Here is a 16,598-nt window from a genome sequence, read left to right as displayed (position 1 = left end):
GCAGGGCAAAGGCAGGGCTGGTTTAGTCCAGAGGAGAGTGTTTGAGTCAGAACCCAGTGTTCATGGTATAGTGCAGGCTGAAGGGGCAGATGAGGTGGCTGTGACATTGCACCCCTTAAGGCTTTATGGAAATATGCTTATGAATGTATATATGACATAACTGGAATATGTTTTTTGCTACATATGCCATGTAACTTACCTCGGTAAAGGTAATGATCTACTGAATCTATTCGTCCTATTTGTATGCATGTGCCATTTTTGTGTTCGAAGTTATGAATATTGGCTGTGTACTTGCTTGATTTCTAAGTAGTCTTAGTAAAGCATTTGGTCAGCTTCTTGAGAAAGGAATGTGCAAGTTAACTGCCCAATCAAGAAGCACTTGATGGACAATGGATCTTGGAAGGCTCCAATCCACATAAGAAGTCTACTTGAAGACGTTCAAGGTAGCATGTGAACCATGGCTGCTCCCTGTAAGTTCTGAGTCATGCATGGACATATGACTTGCCCATGTGACTCCAAAACTCCATCTTGTAGCTGGGATTCTACACAGAGGGAGGGAGGGGTGTTCACCCACAAGAGAAAGTCTATTTAAACCCCTGGGACACCCCTCCATTTTGTCTTCAGCTGGCTAAAGAGAGAACCTCTCCACCCCCAAAGAAATTGGAACAAAGGACAGTAACTACAGGGGATGTTAGTAATTGCTGGACCCAGACTAGAAGGTGTCATAAACAGATAGTTAAGGGTTAATGTCTCTTTTACCTGTAAAGGGTTACAAGCAGTGAACCTGGACCACCTGACCAGAGGACCAATCAAAAGACAAAATACTTTCAAATCTCAGTGGAGGGAAGTCTTTGTTTGGCGTTGTTTGTTTGTCGGTTGTTCTCTCTGGGTTCTGAGAGGGTAACCAGACGTACCTACAGGTTCTCTAATTTTCTATTCAAATAGTAAGTAACAGTAGAAGGCGGTTTAGTCTTTCTGATTGTTTTTTTATTTGCAAAGGTGTATTTTGCTGGAATGATTTTAATGTGTATTTGTGCTGGGGGGAAGGCTCCTCTCTAGTGTCTATAAGCTGAAAGACCCTGTAATATTTACCATCTAAATTACAGAGACAACTTTTACTTTTTTTCTTTCTTTTTATTAAAAGTTTTTCTTTTTAAGACCTGATTTTTTCCCCTTGTTGAGGCTCAAGGGAATTGAGTCTGTACTCACCAGGGAATTGGTGGGAGACAGGGAGAAAGAAGGGAGGGGGGAAAGGTGGAATCTGTTTTAGATTCACGGAGCTTGAATCTGTCTATCTCTCCAGGATAGCCAAGGGAGGGAAAGCCTGGGAGGAGGAGAAAAAACCTGATTTCTCTGTGTTGTGATTCAAGAAGTTTGAATCATGGTGATCTCCTAGTGTATCCAGGGTGGGAAAGATCTGGGAGGAAGAAAGGAGGGGGAGGGGAAATAGTTTATTCCCCTTTGTTGTGAGACTCAAGGAATTTGGGTCTTGGGGTCCCCAGGGAAGGTTTTTGGGGGACCAGAGTGCCCCAAAACACTATATTTTTGGGTGGTGGCAGCCTATCAGATCTAAGCTGGTAATTAAGCTTAGAGGAATTCATGCTGGTACCCCATCTTTTGGACTCTAAGGTTCAGATTGGGGAATTACATCATGACATGGTGTGCAGCGTTGGGATCAGAATCCAAAAGCCAGTGAGTTAAAAGCAAAAGCCAGTAAGATTATTATTTTTCTTTTTTCTCTGCTAGCTGCTTATAAGCAGAGAGAAGGGGTTTTTTGAAACTACAGCCAGAACATTTTTTTTTCTTTTCTCCTTTCTGGTTGTGCACAGAGACTGCCTGAAGGCACAGACATTAAGTTTAACAAGAGTCTTTTGTTAAACAAAAGGACTCCAGCTGTGAGTCAGCTACACCAACAAAACACATTTGCAAATGAAAGGGTTATTTCTTTTTTTCTAACTTAATGGGAAAAACTAGTTAGGCAGTGTTAAAAAGTCTGTTGCCAAGCAACCCTAAAAAGGCAACAAAGAAGCAGCATTTCAGGCAGTAAACACCAGAGGGCAGGAACCATGACTACCAAGGACACACTGAAACAGGAACGGGCAAAACTGGAGGCAGAGGCACAAATCAAAGACGCAGAACACAAGCAAGACATGGAAAAGAAACTACAAGAACTACAAATAAAACAAAAAGAGATGGAATTAAAAGAAAAAAAATGAAGCTAAAAAAAAGAGAAAGAAAGGCAGCCCACAGAAGACAGATAGAACTCCAGAGGGAGGCCCACCAGCAAAGGTGGTGGCTGAAATGCCTAAGGAAAACATGAACAATTAAAAACTTTTTCAAACCAAGGCCAGACTCAGAATGGGGATAATACCTGAGCATGCCCATCGGCGGTTCAGAGCCCTAAGATGGAAACCAGATGTATCATTCCCCCGACACGCCTACCACATTGGAAAAAATTATGAGGCCTGGATATCTGGAACCAAGGTTAACAATATGGATGAGCTGCACCTCCTAATACAAATGGAGCAGTTCTTAGAGGGTGTCCCTGAGGAAATAAAAAGGTACATCCTAGATGAAAAACCCAAAACTGTAACCGAGGCGGGGGAGATTGAAGCCAAATGGGTGGAAGTGACAAAAAAAAAAAAGCTACTGTCAAGGGGAGTGAATACCACAGGGGGCACACCGACAATAAACCCTACAACCGAGGACAACCCAAGACCCCACCTACAACCCAAGGAAAGCCGCAGATGCCCTATTCTCCCATCTCACCAGTCTCCAGTAACCCACCTCGGCCCAGTGACCAGTCAACTAGGCGATGCTTTAAGTGTAATGAACTGGGACATATAAAGGCCAACTGCCCCAAGAACCCCAACCGATTGCAGTTCATTACACCACCATCACACCAATGATCCCCAGGTCCAGATACCTCTCAAATACCCTTGGAGCGAAGGGAAATTTTAAAAGTGGGCAGAAAAAAGGTTATCACGTGGAGAGACACGGGGGCACAAGTGTCAGCTATCCACCAATCCTTGGTGGGCCCCAAATTCATCAACCCAAAGGCCCAAGTGACAATTTACCCATTCATGTCACAAGCTGTAGACTTGCCTACAGCTGAACTGCCTGTCCAGTACAAAGGCTGGTCAGGAATGTGGACTTTTGCAGTCTATGACAATTATTCCATCCCCATGCTACTGGGGGAAGATTTGGCCAACCAGGTAAAGCGGGCCAAGAGGGTGGGAATGGTTACACGTAGCCAAACCAGGCAAGCTTCCAGACCTATCCCTGTTCCTGAGCCGTCCACAGGGGTCCCGTCTGTGTTACCCGAGACCCAGACAGAGATAGTGGACCCGGATCCCCTACCAACGACTGAAACAGCCACAGTGCCTCCACTCCCAAACCAGGAACTTGAAAAGCAACCAGCACCAGAACTATTGCCAGCACTAATGCCAGCACTTGCAAACCCATCTTCGACCCCAATGCCAGAGGGCGCCAGCGAGCCTAAACTGGCAGAAGCTGCAAACAACCATACCCAAGAGGCTCAGCCAGAGCCTGAAATACCACCTGGTGCACCAGCGGAGAGCGGTTCACCAGCAACGAAAACAACCCCATCACATACATCTCTTCCAGAGGGACCAAGCCCAAGTCCACAGTCTAAGGAAGAACTGGTGTCTCCAGCCTCAAGGGAACAGTTCCAGACTGAGCAGGAAGCAGATAACAGCCTTCAAAAAGCTTGGGCGGCGGCACGGAGCACCCCACTGCCTCTCAGCTCTTCTAATCAATTCCAGTTTGTTGTAGAACAAGGATTTTTATATAAGGAAACTCTTTCTGGTGAACACCAGGAAAACTGGCACCCACAAAAACAGTTGGTGGTTCCAACTAAGTACTGGGGGAAGCTCTTAAGCTTAGCCCATGATCATCCCAGTGGCCATGCTGGGGTGAACAGAACCAAAAACAGGTTGGGGAAGTCCTTCCACTGGGAGGGGATGGGCAAGAACGTTGCCAAATATGTCCAGTCTTGTGAGGTGTGCCAAACAGTGGAAAAACCCCAAGACCAGGTCAAGGCCCCTCTCCAGCCACTCCCCATAATTAAAGTCCCATTTCAGCAAGTAACTGTGGATATTCTGGGTCCTTTCCCGAAAAAGATTCCCAGAGGAAAGTAGTACATACTGACTTTCGTGGACTTTGCTACTCGGTGGCCAGAAGCAGTGGCTCTAAGCAACAGCAGGGCTAACACTGTGTGCCAGGCCCTAACAAACATTTTTGCCAGGGTAGGTTGGCCCTCCGACATCCTTACAAATTCAGGATCTAATTTCCTGGCAGGAACCATGAAAGAACTGTGGGAAACTCATGGGGTGAATCACTTGGTTGCCACCCCTTACCACCATCAAACCAATGGCCTGGTCAAAAGGTTTAATGGAACTTTGGGGGCCATGATACGTAAATTTGTCAATAAACACTCCAATGACTGGGACCTAGTGTTGCAGCAGTGCTTTTTGCCTACAGGGCTGTGCCACATCCCAGTTTAGAGTTTTCACCATTTGAACTTGTGTATGGCCACGAGGTTAAGGGGCCATTACAGTTGGTGAAGCAGCAATGGGAGGGGTTTACGCCTTCTCCAGGAACTAACATTCTGGACTTTGTAAGCAACCTACAAAGCACTCTCCTACACTCTTTAGCCCTTGCTAGAGAAAACCTAAAGAATGCTCAAAAAGAACAAAAGGCCTGGTATGATAGACATACCAGAGAGCGTTCCTTCAAGGTAGGAGACCAGGTTATGGTCTTAAAGGTGCAACAGGCCCATAAAATGGAAGCATCATGGGAAGGGCCATTCACAGTCCAAGAGTGCCTGGGAGCTGTTAACTACCTCATAGCATTTCCCAATTCCTCCCTAAAGCCCAGAGTTTACAATGTTAATTCTCTCAAGCCCTTTTATTCCAGAGACTTACAGGTTTGCCAGTTTACAGCCCAGGGAGGAGATGACGCTGAGTGGCCTAAAGGTGTCTACTACAAAGAAAACAGTAACGGTGGCGTGGAAGAGGTGAACCTCTCCACAACCCTGAAATGTCTGCAGCGACAACAAATCAAGGAGCTGTGCACTAGCTTCGCCCCATTGTTCTCAGCCACCCCTGGACTGACTGAACGGGCATACCACTCCATTAACACAGGTAATGCTCACCCAATTAGAACCCCACCCTACCGGGTGTCTCCTCATGCCCAAGCTGCTATAGAACAGGAGATCCAAAACATGCTACAGTTGAATATAATCCGCTCATCTACCAGTGCATGGGCTTCTCCAGTGATTCTGGTACCCAAACCAGATGGGGAAATACACTTTTGCGTGGACTACTGTAAGCTAAATGCAGTAACTCGTCCAGACAACTATCCAATGCCATGCACCAATAAGCTATTGGAAAAGTTGGGACGTGCCCAGTTCATCTCTACAATAAACTTAACCAAGAGGTACTGGCAAGTACCGCTAAATAAACCTGCCAAGGAAAGATCAGCATTCATCACTCATGCGGGGGTGTATGAATTTAATGTGCTTCCTTTCGGGCTGCAAAATGCACCCGCCACCTTCCAAAGGCTGGTAGATGGTCTACTAGCAAAATTTAAAAAATATGCAGTTGCCTACCTCAATGATGTGGCCATTTTTTCTGACTCCTGGCCTGAACACCTAAAACACCTGAAAAAGGTCTTTGAGCGCATCAGGCAGGCAAAACTAACTGTTAAGGCCCAAAAGTGTCAAATAGGCCAAAACAAAATGACATACCTGGAACACCAGGTGGGTCAAGAAACCATAAGCCCCCTACAGGCCAAGGTGGATGCTATCCAAAAGTGGTCTGCCCCAAAGTAAAAAAAACAGGTCCAATCCTTCTTAGGCTTGGCCAGGTATTACAGGCGATTTGTACCACACTACAGCCAAATCGCTGCCCCACTGACCGACCTGACCAAAAAGACCCAGCCGAATGCAGTTAAGTGAACTGATGAGTGTCTGAAGGCCTTTACCCAGCTTAAGGTGGCACTCATGTCTGACCCTGTGCTCAGGGCCCTGAACTTCGACAAACCATTCCTAGTAACCACAAATGCATCTGAGCATGGTGTAGGAGCAGTTCTCATGCAGAAAGGACCAGATCACAACTTCCATCCTGTCGTGTTTCTCAGCAAAAAACTGTCTAAGAGGAAAAGCCACTGGTCAATCAGTAAAAAGAAATGCTACGCCATTGTGTACGCCCTGGAAAAGCTATGCCCATACGTTTGGGGACGGCGGTTCCAACTACAAACCGACCATGCTGCGGTAAAGTGGCTTAATTCCCTTGAGCCTCAACAAGGGGAAAAAATTAATCAGGTCTTAAAAAGAAAAACTTTTAATAAAAAGAAAAAGTAAAAGTTGTCTCTGTAATTTAGATGGTAAATATTACAGGGTCTTTCAGCTTATAGACACTAGAGAGGAGCCTTCCCCCCAGCACAAATACACATTAAAATCATTCCAGCAAAATACACCTTTGCAAATAAAAAAAACAATCAGAAAGACTAAACAGCCTTCTACTGTTACTTACTATTTGAATAGAAAATTAGAAAGCCAGTAGGTATGTCTGGTTACCCTCTCAGAACCCAGAGAGAACAACTGACAAACAAACAATGCCAAACAAAGACTTCCCTCCACTGAGATTTGAAAGTATTTTGTCTTTTGATTGGTCCTCTGGTCAGGTGGTCCAGGTTCACTGCTTGTAACCCTTTACAGGTAAAAGAGACATTAGCCCTTAACTATCTGTTTATGACTGAAGGAGATTAGTCTGTAAAAGGAAGCTTATTGGAATTCCTCTGAGGGTGAGGAACCTGTATTCAGTTTTCTTACTGTATTAGACATAGACTTGCATGTTCTATTTTATTTTACTTTACTTGGTAATTCACTTTGTTCTGTCTGCTACTACTTGGAGCCACTTAAATCCTACTTTCTGTATTTAATAAAATCACTTTTTACTTATTAATTAACCCAGAGTATGTATTAATACCTTGGGGGGGGGCAAACAGCTGTGCATCTCTCTCTGTCAGTGTTATAGAGGATGAACAATTTATGAGTTTACCCTGTATATGCTTTATACAGGGTAAAATTTATTTATTTGGGGTTTGGACTCCATTGGGAGTTGGGCATCTGAGTGTTAAAGACAGGAACACTTCTTAAGCTGTTTTCAATTAAGCCTACAGCTGTTAGGGGACATGGTTCAGACCTGGGTCTGGGTTTGCAGCAGGCTAAGGGGTCGGGCTCAAATCAGGCAGGGCACTGAAGTCCCAAGCTGCCAGAGCAAGAAAGCAGGGGCAGAAGTAATCTTGGCACATCAGTTGGCAGCCCCAAAGGGGTTTCTGTGATCCAGCCCGTCACAGTGATTATCTGGTGCGTTGGGAGGGAGCATTTGCAGGCACGCATGCTGCAGGGCTTGAGGCAGAGCTAAGCAGAGCATGGGAGTGGCATGTCTGCAGGGTGGGGAGAGCCAGGCTGGCTGGGTTGGTCAAGGTTAGTCATGCCAGGGTAGGACAGTTTCTGGGCATGGCGGTGCGGGGCAAGACAAGGTAGGGCATGGCCGGATTCAGGATATGGCAGGCAGTGCAGGGTGGGGCAGGAAATATGGGGCAGGGTAGGAAGCACAGGGAAGGGTTGGGCAGAGCAGGTCAAGGCAGTGCAGGGAAGGGCAGGGCAGGGAAGGGAGGGAAGGGGTGGGACAGGGCAGGAAAAGGCGGGCTAGGTAAGGCAGGGCCAGGCAGAGCAGGGAAGGACAGCATGGGGTGGGGAAGGGCAGGGAAGGGCTGGGGGCAAGGTCAGGCTGGGAGGGGCAGGGCCAGGCAGTGTAGTGTGGGGCTGTGACACTTCTCAGGGCACCCAGGGTTGTGAGTCACCTTGTTGCAACCTGCCCCTACAGCAAGGGAGTCTTGCCTGTGCCAGCTGCGTGTTAGCTCCCCCTGACCCAAGCACCACACCACTCACCCTCTAGCGAGCTTCACGCCTTCCTTGCTCTTGAATTTGGACTCTTCCACTTCTGGGTAGACCAGCTTGGCCATGGCGAGAGCACAGGGCGCAGCCATCACAGAGGCAGCGATCAGCGAGGAGGGGTCGATCTGTAGCACACACGATGGGGACATTCCCAGTGGTCAGCCCTCTGTCCCATCCCAGGGCTGAGCTCACACTGAGAGGAACCAAAGAAATCCATGGAATGCCCCTGTGGGATGGGCTTGCTGGCTCTCATGGCAGGGCAGGCAGGGCTGTGGATGGGTGCCGTTCGGGTGCATCCTGGGGAACTTTACATCTGGCTGAGGGCAGGTCTGTCTCCTACCTGCCCCCTCAGCCCCTTTGCCTCCCCATGGCAATCCTTGTGCCAGTCCCCCTACGTGCTAAGACCCCTGCACAGACCTTATGGCAGGGGTGGGCAAACTACAGCCCGGGGACCTCATCCAGCCCACCAGACATTTTAATCCAGCCCTCAAGCTGCTGGGGAGTGGGGTCCAGGGCTTGCCACGGTCCGGCACTGCAGCTGGGGAGTGGGGTTGAGGGTTTGCCCCCCTCAGCGCGGCTCCCAGAAGCAGCGCGGAGTGGGGCAATTTCCTAAGCATAGGTGCATCAAATGGACTCCGCTCGCTGCCCCTACCCCAAGCGTCGCCCCCACAGCTTTCATTGTCCGGGAACCGCGGTGAATGGGAGCAGCAAGGAGCAGCACCTGCGGACAGGGCAGCGGGCAGATCTGCCTGGCTGCGCCTCCACGTAGGAGCCAGAGGGATGACACGCCGCTGCTTCTGGGAGCTGCTTGAGGTAAATGCCTCCTGGAGCCTGCATCCCTGACCCATTCCTACATCTCAACCCCTTCTCCAGCCCTGAAACCCTCCTACCCTCTGAACCTCTCGGTCCCAGCCAGGAGCAACCTCTTGCACCCCCAACCCCTCATCTCCAGCCCCATCCCAGAGCCCACACCCCCAACCCCTCATCTCCAGCCCCATCCCAGAGCCCACACCCCCAGCTGGAGCCCTCACTGCGCCCCACACACCCCAATCTCCTGCCCTAGCCCAGAGCCCCCTCCTGCACCAGGAACTCATTTCTGGCCCCACCCTAGACCCTGCACCTCCAGACCAAGCCCTCACCCTCTCCCGCACCCCAACCCCCAATTTCGTGAATAATCATGGCCCGCCATACAATTTCCATACCCAGATATGGCCCTCGGGCCAAAAAGTTTGCCCACCCCTGCCCCATGGCATATATGCTGCAAGAAGCCTAGGTACAGATATTGTGTTGCCACCTTTCTAATTGCTGGTAACCGGACCCCCAAGGCCTCATCCCTGTCCCACCTCTTCCCCCAAGGCCTCGCCCCGGACTTTTGGTTCAGGTGCCATTTACCAGGCACCTGGCCACCCTAAATGGTGTCCAGACACAGAAGCCAAAAGCCAGCCTGTCTGGCTAAAGCCCAGCCGGGATATCGCTTCCTGCACTGAGGCAAGGGAGTCTGGGAGTCTGGCAATTGATCTTTGATATCAGCAGATAAGTAGGCCCAGTGTTCTGTGATGGGATGTTGGATGGGATGGGATCTGAGTTACTGCAGAGAATTCTTTCCTGAGTGCTGGCTGGTGAGTCTTGCCCACATGCTCAGGGTTTAGCTGATTGCCATATTTGGGGTCGGGAAGGAATTTTCCTCCGGGGCAGATTGGCAGAGGCCCTGGGGGTTTTTCGACTTCCTCTGCAGCATGGGGCACGGGTCACTTGCTGGTGGATTCTCTACAGCTTGAGGTCTTCAAACCACAATTTGAAGACTTCAATAACTCAAACATAGGTTAGGGGGTTGTTATAGAAGTGGAGGGGTAAGGTTCTGTGGCCTGCTTTGTGCAGGAGGTCAGACTAGATGTTCACGTTGGTCCCTTCTGTCTTTAAAGTCTATGAATCTATGAGTCTATGGGTGCTGACTGCTGCGCTCACCCCAAATGACATGTAGGCTCCCATCACACTGCCGGCAATGGTGGCGAAGCCCCCGGTCATCACTGTATGGACTTCTGAGAGTGTCATGTCTGCCAGGTAGGGGAGGACCAGCAGCGGGGCCTCTGTCTGCACCAGAGTAAAAGACAATGAGGGTCCAGCCGATTCACAGAACAAGAGATGCCTCCCTGGCCAGCTGTGCCCTGGGCAGAGGGGGGTCACCCCACAGCATTACCCCTCGGGCTCATGTCTCCCCAGGGATCTGGGGGAAGTTTGAGCACATCCTCTGGAGCAGTGAGCAGGCTAGATTGGTCCATAGCACACACGGCAGCATGGCTTCCCAGGAGCCTGCCCTCTGACAAGGGAAATAGGACCAGGGGCCTGGTCTCCATCATGGGGCTGAGACATGCACCTCCAAAGGGACTAGGAGGGACCCAGAGGCTGTGGAGAGGACCCTGACATCTCTACATTTCCTGGCTGTGAGGGCTCAGGAGAAACACCACACGGCAGCTGCTCCCTGCTGCAGGGCATGGCTCTGTATGGAGAGCAGGGGACACTCTGCCCCTTGTGTGGGGTGTGAGGTGCTTGGTGATCATGTCCTGGTGCTGCCCAGCCTGAGGGATGCTAGGTTGCCTCCCAGAAGCTCTTACCTGTCCTACAAAGATGTTTCCTGCCACACTGAGAGTCTCGGTGGGCGTAGTACCCATGGTGATTTGCAGCAGCCAGGAGATCTGCAGGGAAGCAGGCAGGGCTTAGTATCAGGACAAATCCAGAACATTTCTCAAAGGCTTTGACCCCAGAGGTCAGACCTTGCCTGGGTGTGGGCCCAGATCCAAGACATATGGCTGAGGCAGAGATCCAGGGATGAGTGCTCTGGTACCAGGGATTTTCACAGCCCCACGGGAGCTCCTGAGATCTCGGGACAGCCCTTCTGGGGCTGAGTCCTATGTTAATATAAAGCTTCCAGCCATGTGTTCCCCTTTCTTAAGGATTCCTGCTGCCCCAACCTGCCAGTGCCAGGAGCTTCTGGGACTTGTGTGGGTGCCATACTGCGAGCTGGGGCTCCCAGCAAGCTGGCTAACCCGAGTACCCTGGCAGGGGCTCCATCTGCCAAAGTCTAGGTTATTTCAAGGCGGGACAGGGGGACAGACGGGGTAGTGACATGAACACTGGGGCACAAAGACTTGTACAGCACCAGGCAACATGCAGGAGGAGCAGGTCCTGCCATCAATCCCCCCTTGTACCAGAGCTACAATCCCCCGAGACACCGGGCTTGGCCTTACCTTCAGGATGAGCCACTGCATGAGGCCAACGTAGTAGAGAATGGACATCACACAGCTGAAGAACACGACAATCGGTAAAGCCTGCAGGCAGAACAGCAGTGCACAGGGTCAGCACAGGGGCCGAGCAGGGCTTGCTGGGAGCCTGTGGCAGAGAACAGGCTGAAGCCCCACATCTCGCCCCAGTGCCTGCAGCTGGGCATGACGTGGCGCAGAGTCAGAGAGCACAGAATAGTCCACAGGATGGCCCATGAGAACTGGGGTTCCAGCAGTGCCAGGGCTGCATGGCAGGTAGAAGGAAGATGTCACAGTATCAGCTCTCGCTGCAGGCACAGAATAACAGAATGAGAGCCAGGGCTGCTCAACACCTCATGTTCCCCCTTCCCGGGCTGTGCCAGTGGCCTCCCCTCATAGGCCTGGCAGGATGACCCAGGCCAAAGGAAAGCTAGCTCCTAACACCCACTATCCTCCCTGTGACCCACGTGCTGACCTGAAAGGCAAAGGCCTCCGTGATCAGTCTGTCCCCAAAGATGAAGCTGGAGCCAGCAGTGGTGTAACTCAGAAAGATCTGTGTGGGGAGATGGTACATGTTGGGGAACAGTGCTACGGAGAATATGCCACAAGGCCTCTTCAGTCATGACCGTCATGGGAAAAAAACCCAAGCCCCCTCCCTCACACAGCTCTCTAGCCCTGCCTGGGGATCACAGCAACAATCCTTCCTGCCCCAGTGTGCACTGCATGGCATGGGGAAGCCTCTAGAGCCCCTGCCGTGGACAGAGTGGAGGAGGGGGAACTGGAGGAGATCCAGGAATGTAAGGGAGGTGTTAGCGGCCTGACAAATGATCTGGAGGCAAGGGCTGCAGCAGCCACCAGGGACTTCATGGCAGCATCGGGGTCTCTGTGGCAAGGAGTCAGGCCCAGATAAGGGAACGAGGTGGTAGGCTGCCTCCTGGTTGCCAGGACACTGAGGGCCACTGGAGTTGAGGAGCCACCACTTACTGACAAGTTTATGGGAACCAACAACATGAGAGAAGGGCCAGAGCCTGTGGGGCCAGAGGACAGAGGGAGCCATTTTCAGCTAACACCGAACAAGGAACTTTACTAGTCCTAGCCCTAGAACTGTTCAGCCTCCCTCTGCTTCTCTGCACTGCTCCTGCCCAATGCCAGGCCCACTCCTTGCCCAGCTTCCTGCTACAGATAAGGAACAGCTTGTCACACCAGGTCCCCGTGATGGCCTGGCCTGCAGGCTATTGGCCAACACCAGCTTAAGCTTCAATCTCCTGAGCAATAAAGAATAGTTAGAACCTAGCCCCATGCCCGCCCACCTGGCCCCACCTCCACGCCACTCCTCCAGCCCCACCCCCATTCTCCACCCCAACCCCAGCCCTACCTTGATCTTCCACCCCACCACCCTCTCAGCCCCACCTCCATATGCAACTTCACCCCAGCCTCACCTCCAACCCCAACCATACCCACCCCATTCCCACCTCCAAACCCATCTCCACTGACTCCAAATACGCCCATCCCACCTCACCTCCGTGCCCTCTCCCCGCTCCACCTCAAACATCCCCTACCGTCTGGCAGCAGCGCACTCAGTACCTGGATCTGATTGCCAAGCCATTGGAATGCTTCAAATCCAGGATCCGTTCTGATTATAAAGAGCCCAAGAACGAACTCCAGGCCAAGGCCCCAGAAGACAGCTCTCCAGGGCACCTGGGACCAAGACCAAAGCAGTGCTCTATGTATTGAGTCCCATCGTCTTCCCACTCCAGCTTCTAGACTCTGTTAGTCATATAAGACTCTAAGCCCCACTGTCGTTTCATGGGAGGAGCCAACAGGCACTCAGCTGCCATGGTGATGGGTGTCATAGAAACACCCAGACAGACAGCAGGTAGGACCAGGTGAGGGATCTGAGCACTGACCCCACCGTGCTGGGCTGAGGGAGCCTCTTGCAAGATGCACTTCCCCCCTTCTCTGAAGGGATCCCTCCAGTTCAGAGTGAGCCTCCACCTCTGCTTGGCTGACCAGGCCCCTGCCAGTGAGAGGCAAGGTTTTCTGAATATCCCATGGGCTCCAGTGCACTCTGAAAAAGCGGGATAAGGAGGTGGAATGGGAGGAAACCAAGGAGAAAACAGAGAGAGAGCAGAGGAAGGGGCCAGGGAGACAGACAATGAGATGGTGCCAATGGGGGAATGGGTGCCAGGTGAACAATCCCTCCATGTAAGGACACATCACCCTTTGCACACATGCCAGGCTCACTCTCAGATGCGCTTTGCTGTCAATGGCCTTGCATCACTGTGACCCAGAGTACAGCCTGACCCACTGAACAAGAAATGGGTGGGGGGAGGGGCAGAATTACAAAGGTATTTAGGCACCTAATGTTTCAGCTAGGCACCCAGTGGGATTTTCAAGATTACCCACGCAGGTGAGGTTAAAAGACAATGGGAGTTGGGTGCTGAACTCACTTGGGTGCTTTGTAAACCCCACTAGGTGCCTATCTGCATCTAGAGGTGCCTGAACCTCCTTGTAACTCTGGCCCTAGGTCAATATTTCTGTCCCCACTGCAGGTGGAGGTCAATGGGGAACTTATTGCCCAAGCTCAGAGGCGTTGGTGGCCTATGCTCTGTTCTCTGGCCATGCTGCCTTTCTGATCTCTGCCAGTGAGCTCTGCTGGCTGCATGCCCTCCCTGTTTTCCGCTGGTGCCCCAGAGGCTTCTTCTATGGGGCACCAGGAGATAACAAATGCAAACAGTACAAGGGTGTGCATGCTCCCAGAGACAGCTTCTGCCTTCAGCCCCGAGGACAAGCCAGAGCTGAGCTGGTCAGGGAGACCTTCCCTTGGAGAAACAGCATCTGCAGCATTGGACCACGCCAGTCCTTCCTGCATGGAAGTGCAGCACCCAAAGGAAACACATCCACTTACTGCAGCATGGTGCTTGGAGCAGGCAAAGAGGAACAGAACAAACACGCAGAGGCCAGCAAATGAAATCAGCTGCTCTGGCCTTTTGGAGGTGTCCAGAACCAGCCACGTGACCAGACCAACCAGAACGGCCAGCCAGAACATCCTGCAAGGGAAGAACCAGACAGCAAGTTGGCCAGCTGACTTGGCTGCAGGAACTCCTGGGAGCATGAGGATCAGCTCTCTTCCTCCAGTGAGATGACACGAGCTCACTGCCAGCAATATGCCGCTGACACTCTACTTGTCCCTCACCACACACAATCACATCCTGTCCCCAAGCTGGCCCAGTGGCAGTGGCTGGTTGAAGTTAGCCCCAAGGAGGAGGGAGGTCATGCTGAATGGCTGAGGAATATTCCTACAGGAGCCTGCCATCTCCTCTCGTTGGAGACAAGCCCCCCAGTTGGTCAGTCTGCAGTGTAGAAGACTCCTGGGTTTCTCGCTATCACCGAGCTCTCACAGCAGAATCAGTAGGTGACACTTTCTACCATTTATGGCTGGTAAGGAGACTCCTTCCCAACCTGGCAGATGATGACTTGGCCTCAGCAATATAAGATCCTGCTCAGGTCAGCGTCAAGTCATGCTAGAATACTGTCCTGGCACTTTCCTAAGATTTGGAACAGCATTGTGATACTTCTGCTGGACCCAGTCCAAGTGGGTCCTTTCCCTCCATCGCTGTGGAGCATCCTCCAAGATGTCAGGTGTGGGTGCCAGGCCCAGGTAGAGGCTGCTCAGTGGTGGGTTAGCACAGAGGGAGCCAGGATGCTGCACCAGGACCAGGCGTTCACTGTAGTACTGGACAACTTCGGGAGCTGGGTAGTGGGGACACCTGAACCCCTCACAGGGAGCAGGAGTCACGCAAAGGTAGGGGGGATGCGGGGATGGGATGTTCTCTGTGGGGAGTCACCCTGCTCCTTTGGGCTTCTCCCAGCACCCTGCATTGTCCTTATTTCCACCTCTGCCCAGCTCCCCCACTACAATCCAGCTTCTGTTCCCTACCGGGGCCTCCCACTGACTTGCGTTCCAGCACTTGTGTTTTTAGGACTCCAACACTGGCTCAGGTACCTATTGTCTGGTTAGCCTGACATAGACCTTACGCAAAATCATGGATAGGTTGATATGGGATGAACTCAGTAAAAAAGTTAATGGTGGCAGTATAATTAAGTCATAGATTCACAGATTCCAAGGGCAGAAGGGACCAGAGCTCATCGAGTCTGACCTCTGGTACAGCAGAGCCCAGAGAACTTCCCCAAAATAATCCCTAGAGCAGATCTCTTAGAAAAACATCCAGTCTTGAGTTAAAACATGTTAGTGATGGGGAATCCACCATGACCCTTGGTAAGTTGTTCCAATGGTTAATTAATCTCATTATTAAAAATTTACAACTTATTTTCAGTCTGAATTTGTCCAGCTTCAACTTCCAGCCATTGGATGGTGTTAGACCTTTGTCTGCTAGATTGAAGAGCCCATTATTAAATATTATTCCCATGTAGGTACTTATAGACTGTGATCGAGTCACCCCTTAACCTTCTCTTTGATAAACTGAATAGATTGAGCTCCTTGTGGCTCTCGCTATAGGGCAGGTTTTCTAATCCTTTAACAAGTGTTATGACTCTTCTCTGAACTCTCTCAAATTTATCAACATCCTTCTTGAGTTGTGGAACTAGTATTCCAGCAGTTGTCATATCAGTGCCAAAGACAAAAGTAAAATAATCTCTCTACTCCTACTCAAGATTCCCTTGTTTATGCATCCAGGGATGATATTAGCCCTTTTGGCCACAGCGTCGCACCGGGAGCTCATGTTCAGCTGATTAACCACCACACCTCCCAGATCTTTTTCAGAGTCACTGCTTCCCAGGCTAGAGTCTCCCGTACTATAAGTATGGCCTGCATTCTTTATTCCTAGATGTATTCATTCATATTTAGCTACATTAAAAAACACATTGTTTGCTTGTGCCCAGTTTACCAAGCAATCCAGATCGCTCTTGTATTAGTGACCTGTCCTCTTTGTTATTTACCACTCCCTCAGTTTATGTATCATCTGCCAACTTTATCAGTGATGATTTTATGTTTACTTCCAAGACATTCTCTGTTTACATTTACATTGAGACCTAACAGTTAGCCATCTTTTAATCCATTTAATGAGTGCCATTTGAATTTCATCTCTCTAGGTTTTTTAATCAAAATGTCATGTGGTACCAAGTCAAATGCCTTAAAAAAGTCTGTTGTATCAACACTATTACCTTTGTCAACCAAAATTGTAATCTCAGCAAATAAATAAATAAATAAATAAATAAATAAATAAAATCAAGTTAGTTTAACAGGATCTATTTTCCATAAGCCAATGCTGATTGGCATTAATTTCCATTACCCTCCTTTAATTCTTCATTAATCAAGTCTCGTTTCAGCTACT

General features: G+C 50.3%; 1 protein-coding gene across 1 annotated transcript in view; it reads right to left on the bottom strand.

The window, feature by feature from the left end:
• The window catches only part of LOC115658819 (sodium/nucleoside cotransporter 1-like), a 54,288-nt gene that overhangs the window by 26,247 nt on the left and 11,443 nt on the right, over positions 1 to 16,598 (bottom strand). The window contains exons 6-12 of the mRNA XM_030578271.1: positions 14,153 to 14,328; positions 12,829 to 12,942; positions 11,720 to 11,797; positions 11,233 to 11,313; positions 10,600 to 10,680; positions 9,953 to 10,078; positions 7,982 to 8,112 (exon numbers count right to left, since the gene is read on the bottom strand). Coding sequence (XP_030434131.1) covers positions 7,982 to 8,112; positions 9,953 to 10,078; positions 10,600 to 10,680; positions 11,233 to 11,313; positions 11,720 to 11,797; positions 12,829 to 12,942; positions 14,153 to 14,328 — 787 coding nt within the window. The remainder of the gene's footprint in view (positions 1 to 7,981; positions 8,113 to 9,952; positions 10,079 to 10,599; positions 10,681 to 11,232; positions 11,314 to 11,719; positions 11,798 to 12,828; positions 12,943 to 14,152; positions 14,329 to 16,598) is intronic.

This window comes from Gopherus evgoodei, chromosome 10 (assembly GCF_007399415.2).
Source record: "Gopherus evgoodei ecotype Sinaloan lineage chromosome 10, rGopEvg1_v1.p, whole genome shotgun sequence".
Lineage (NCBI taxonomy): Eukaryota > Metazoa > Chordata > Testudines > Testudinidae > Gopherus > Gopherus evgoodei.
Note: the sequence above shows the minus strand (reverse complement) of the source record. Positions and strands in the feature narration are given on the sequence as shown.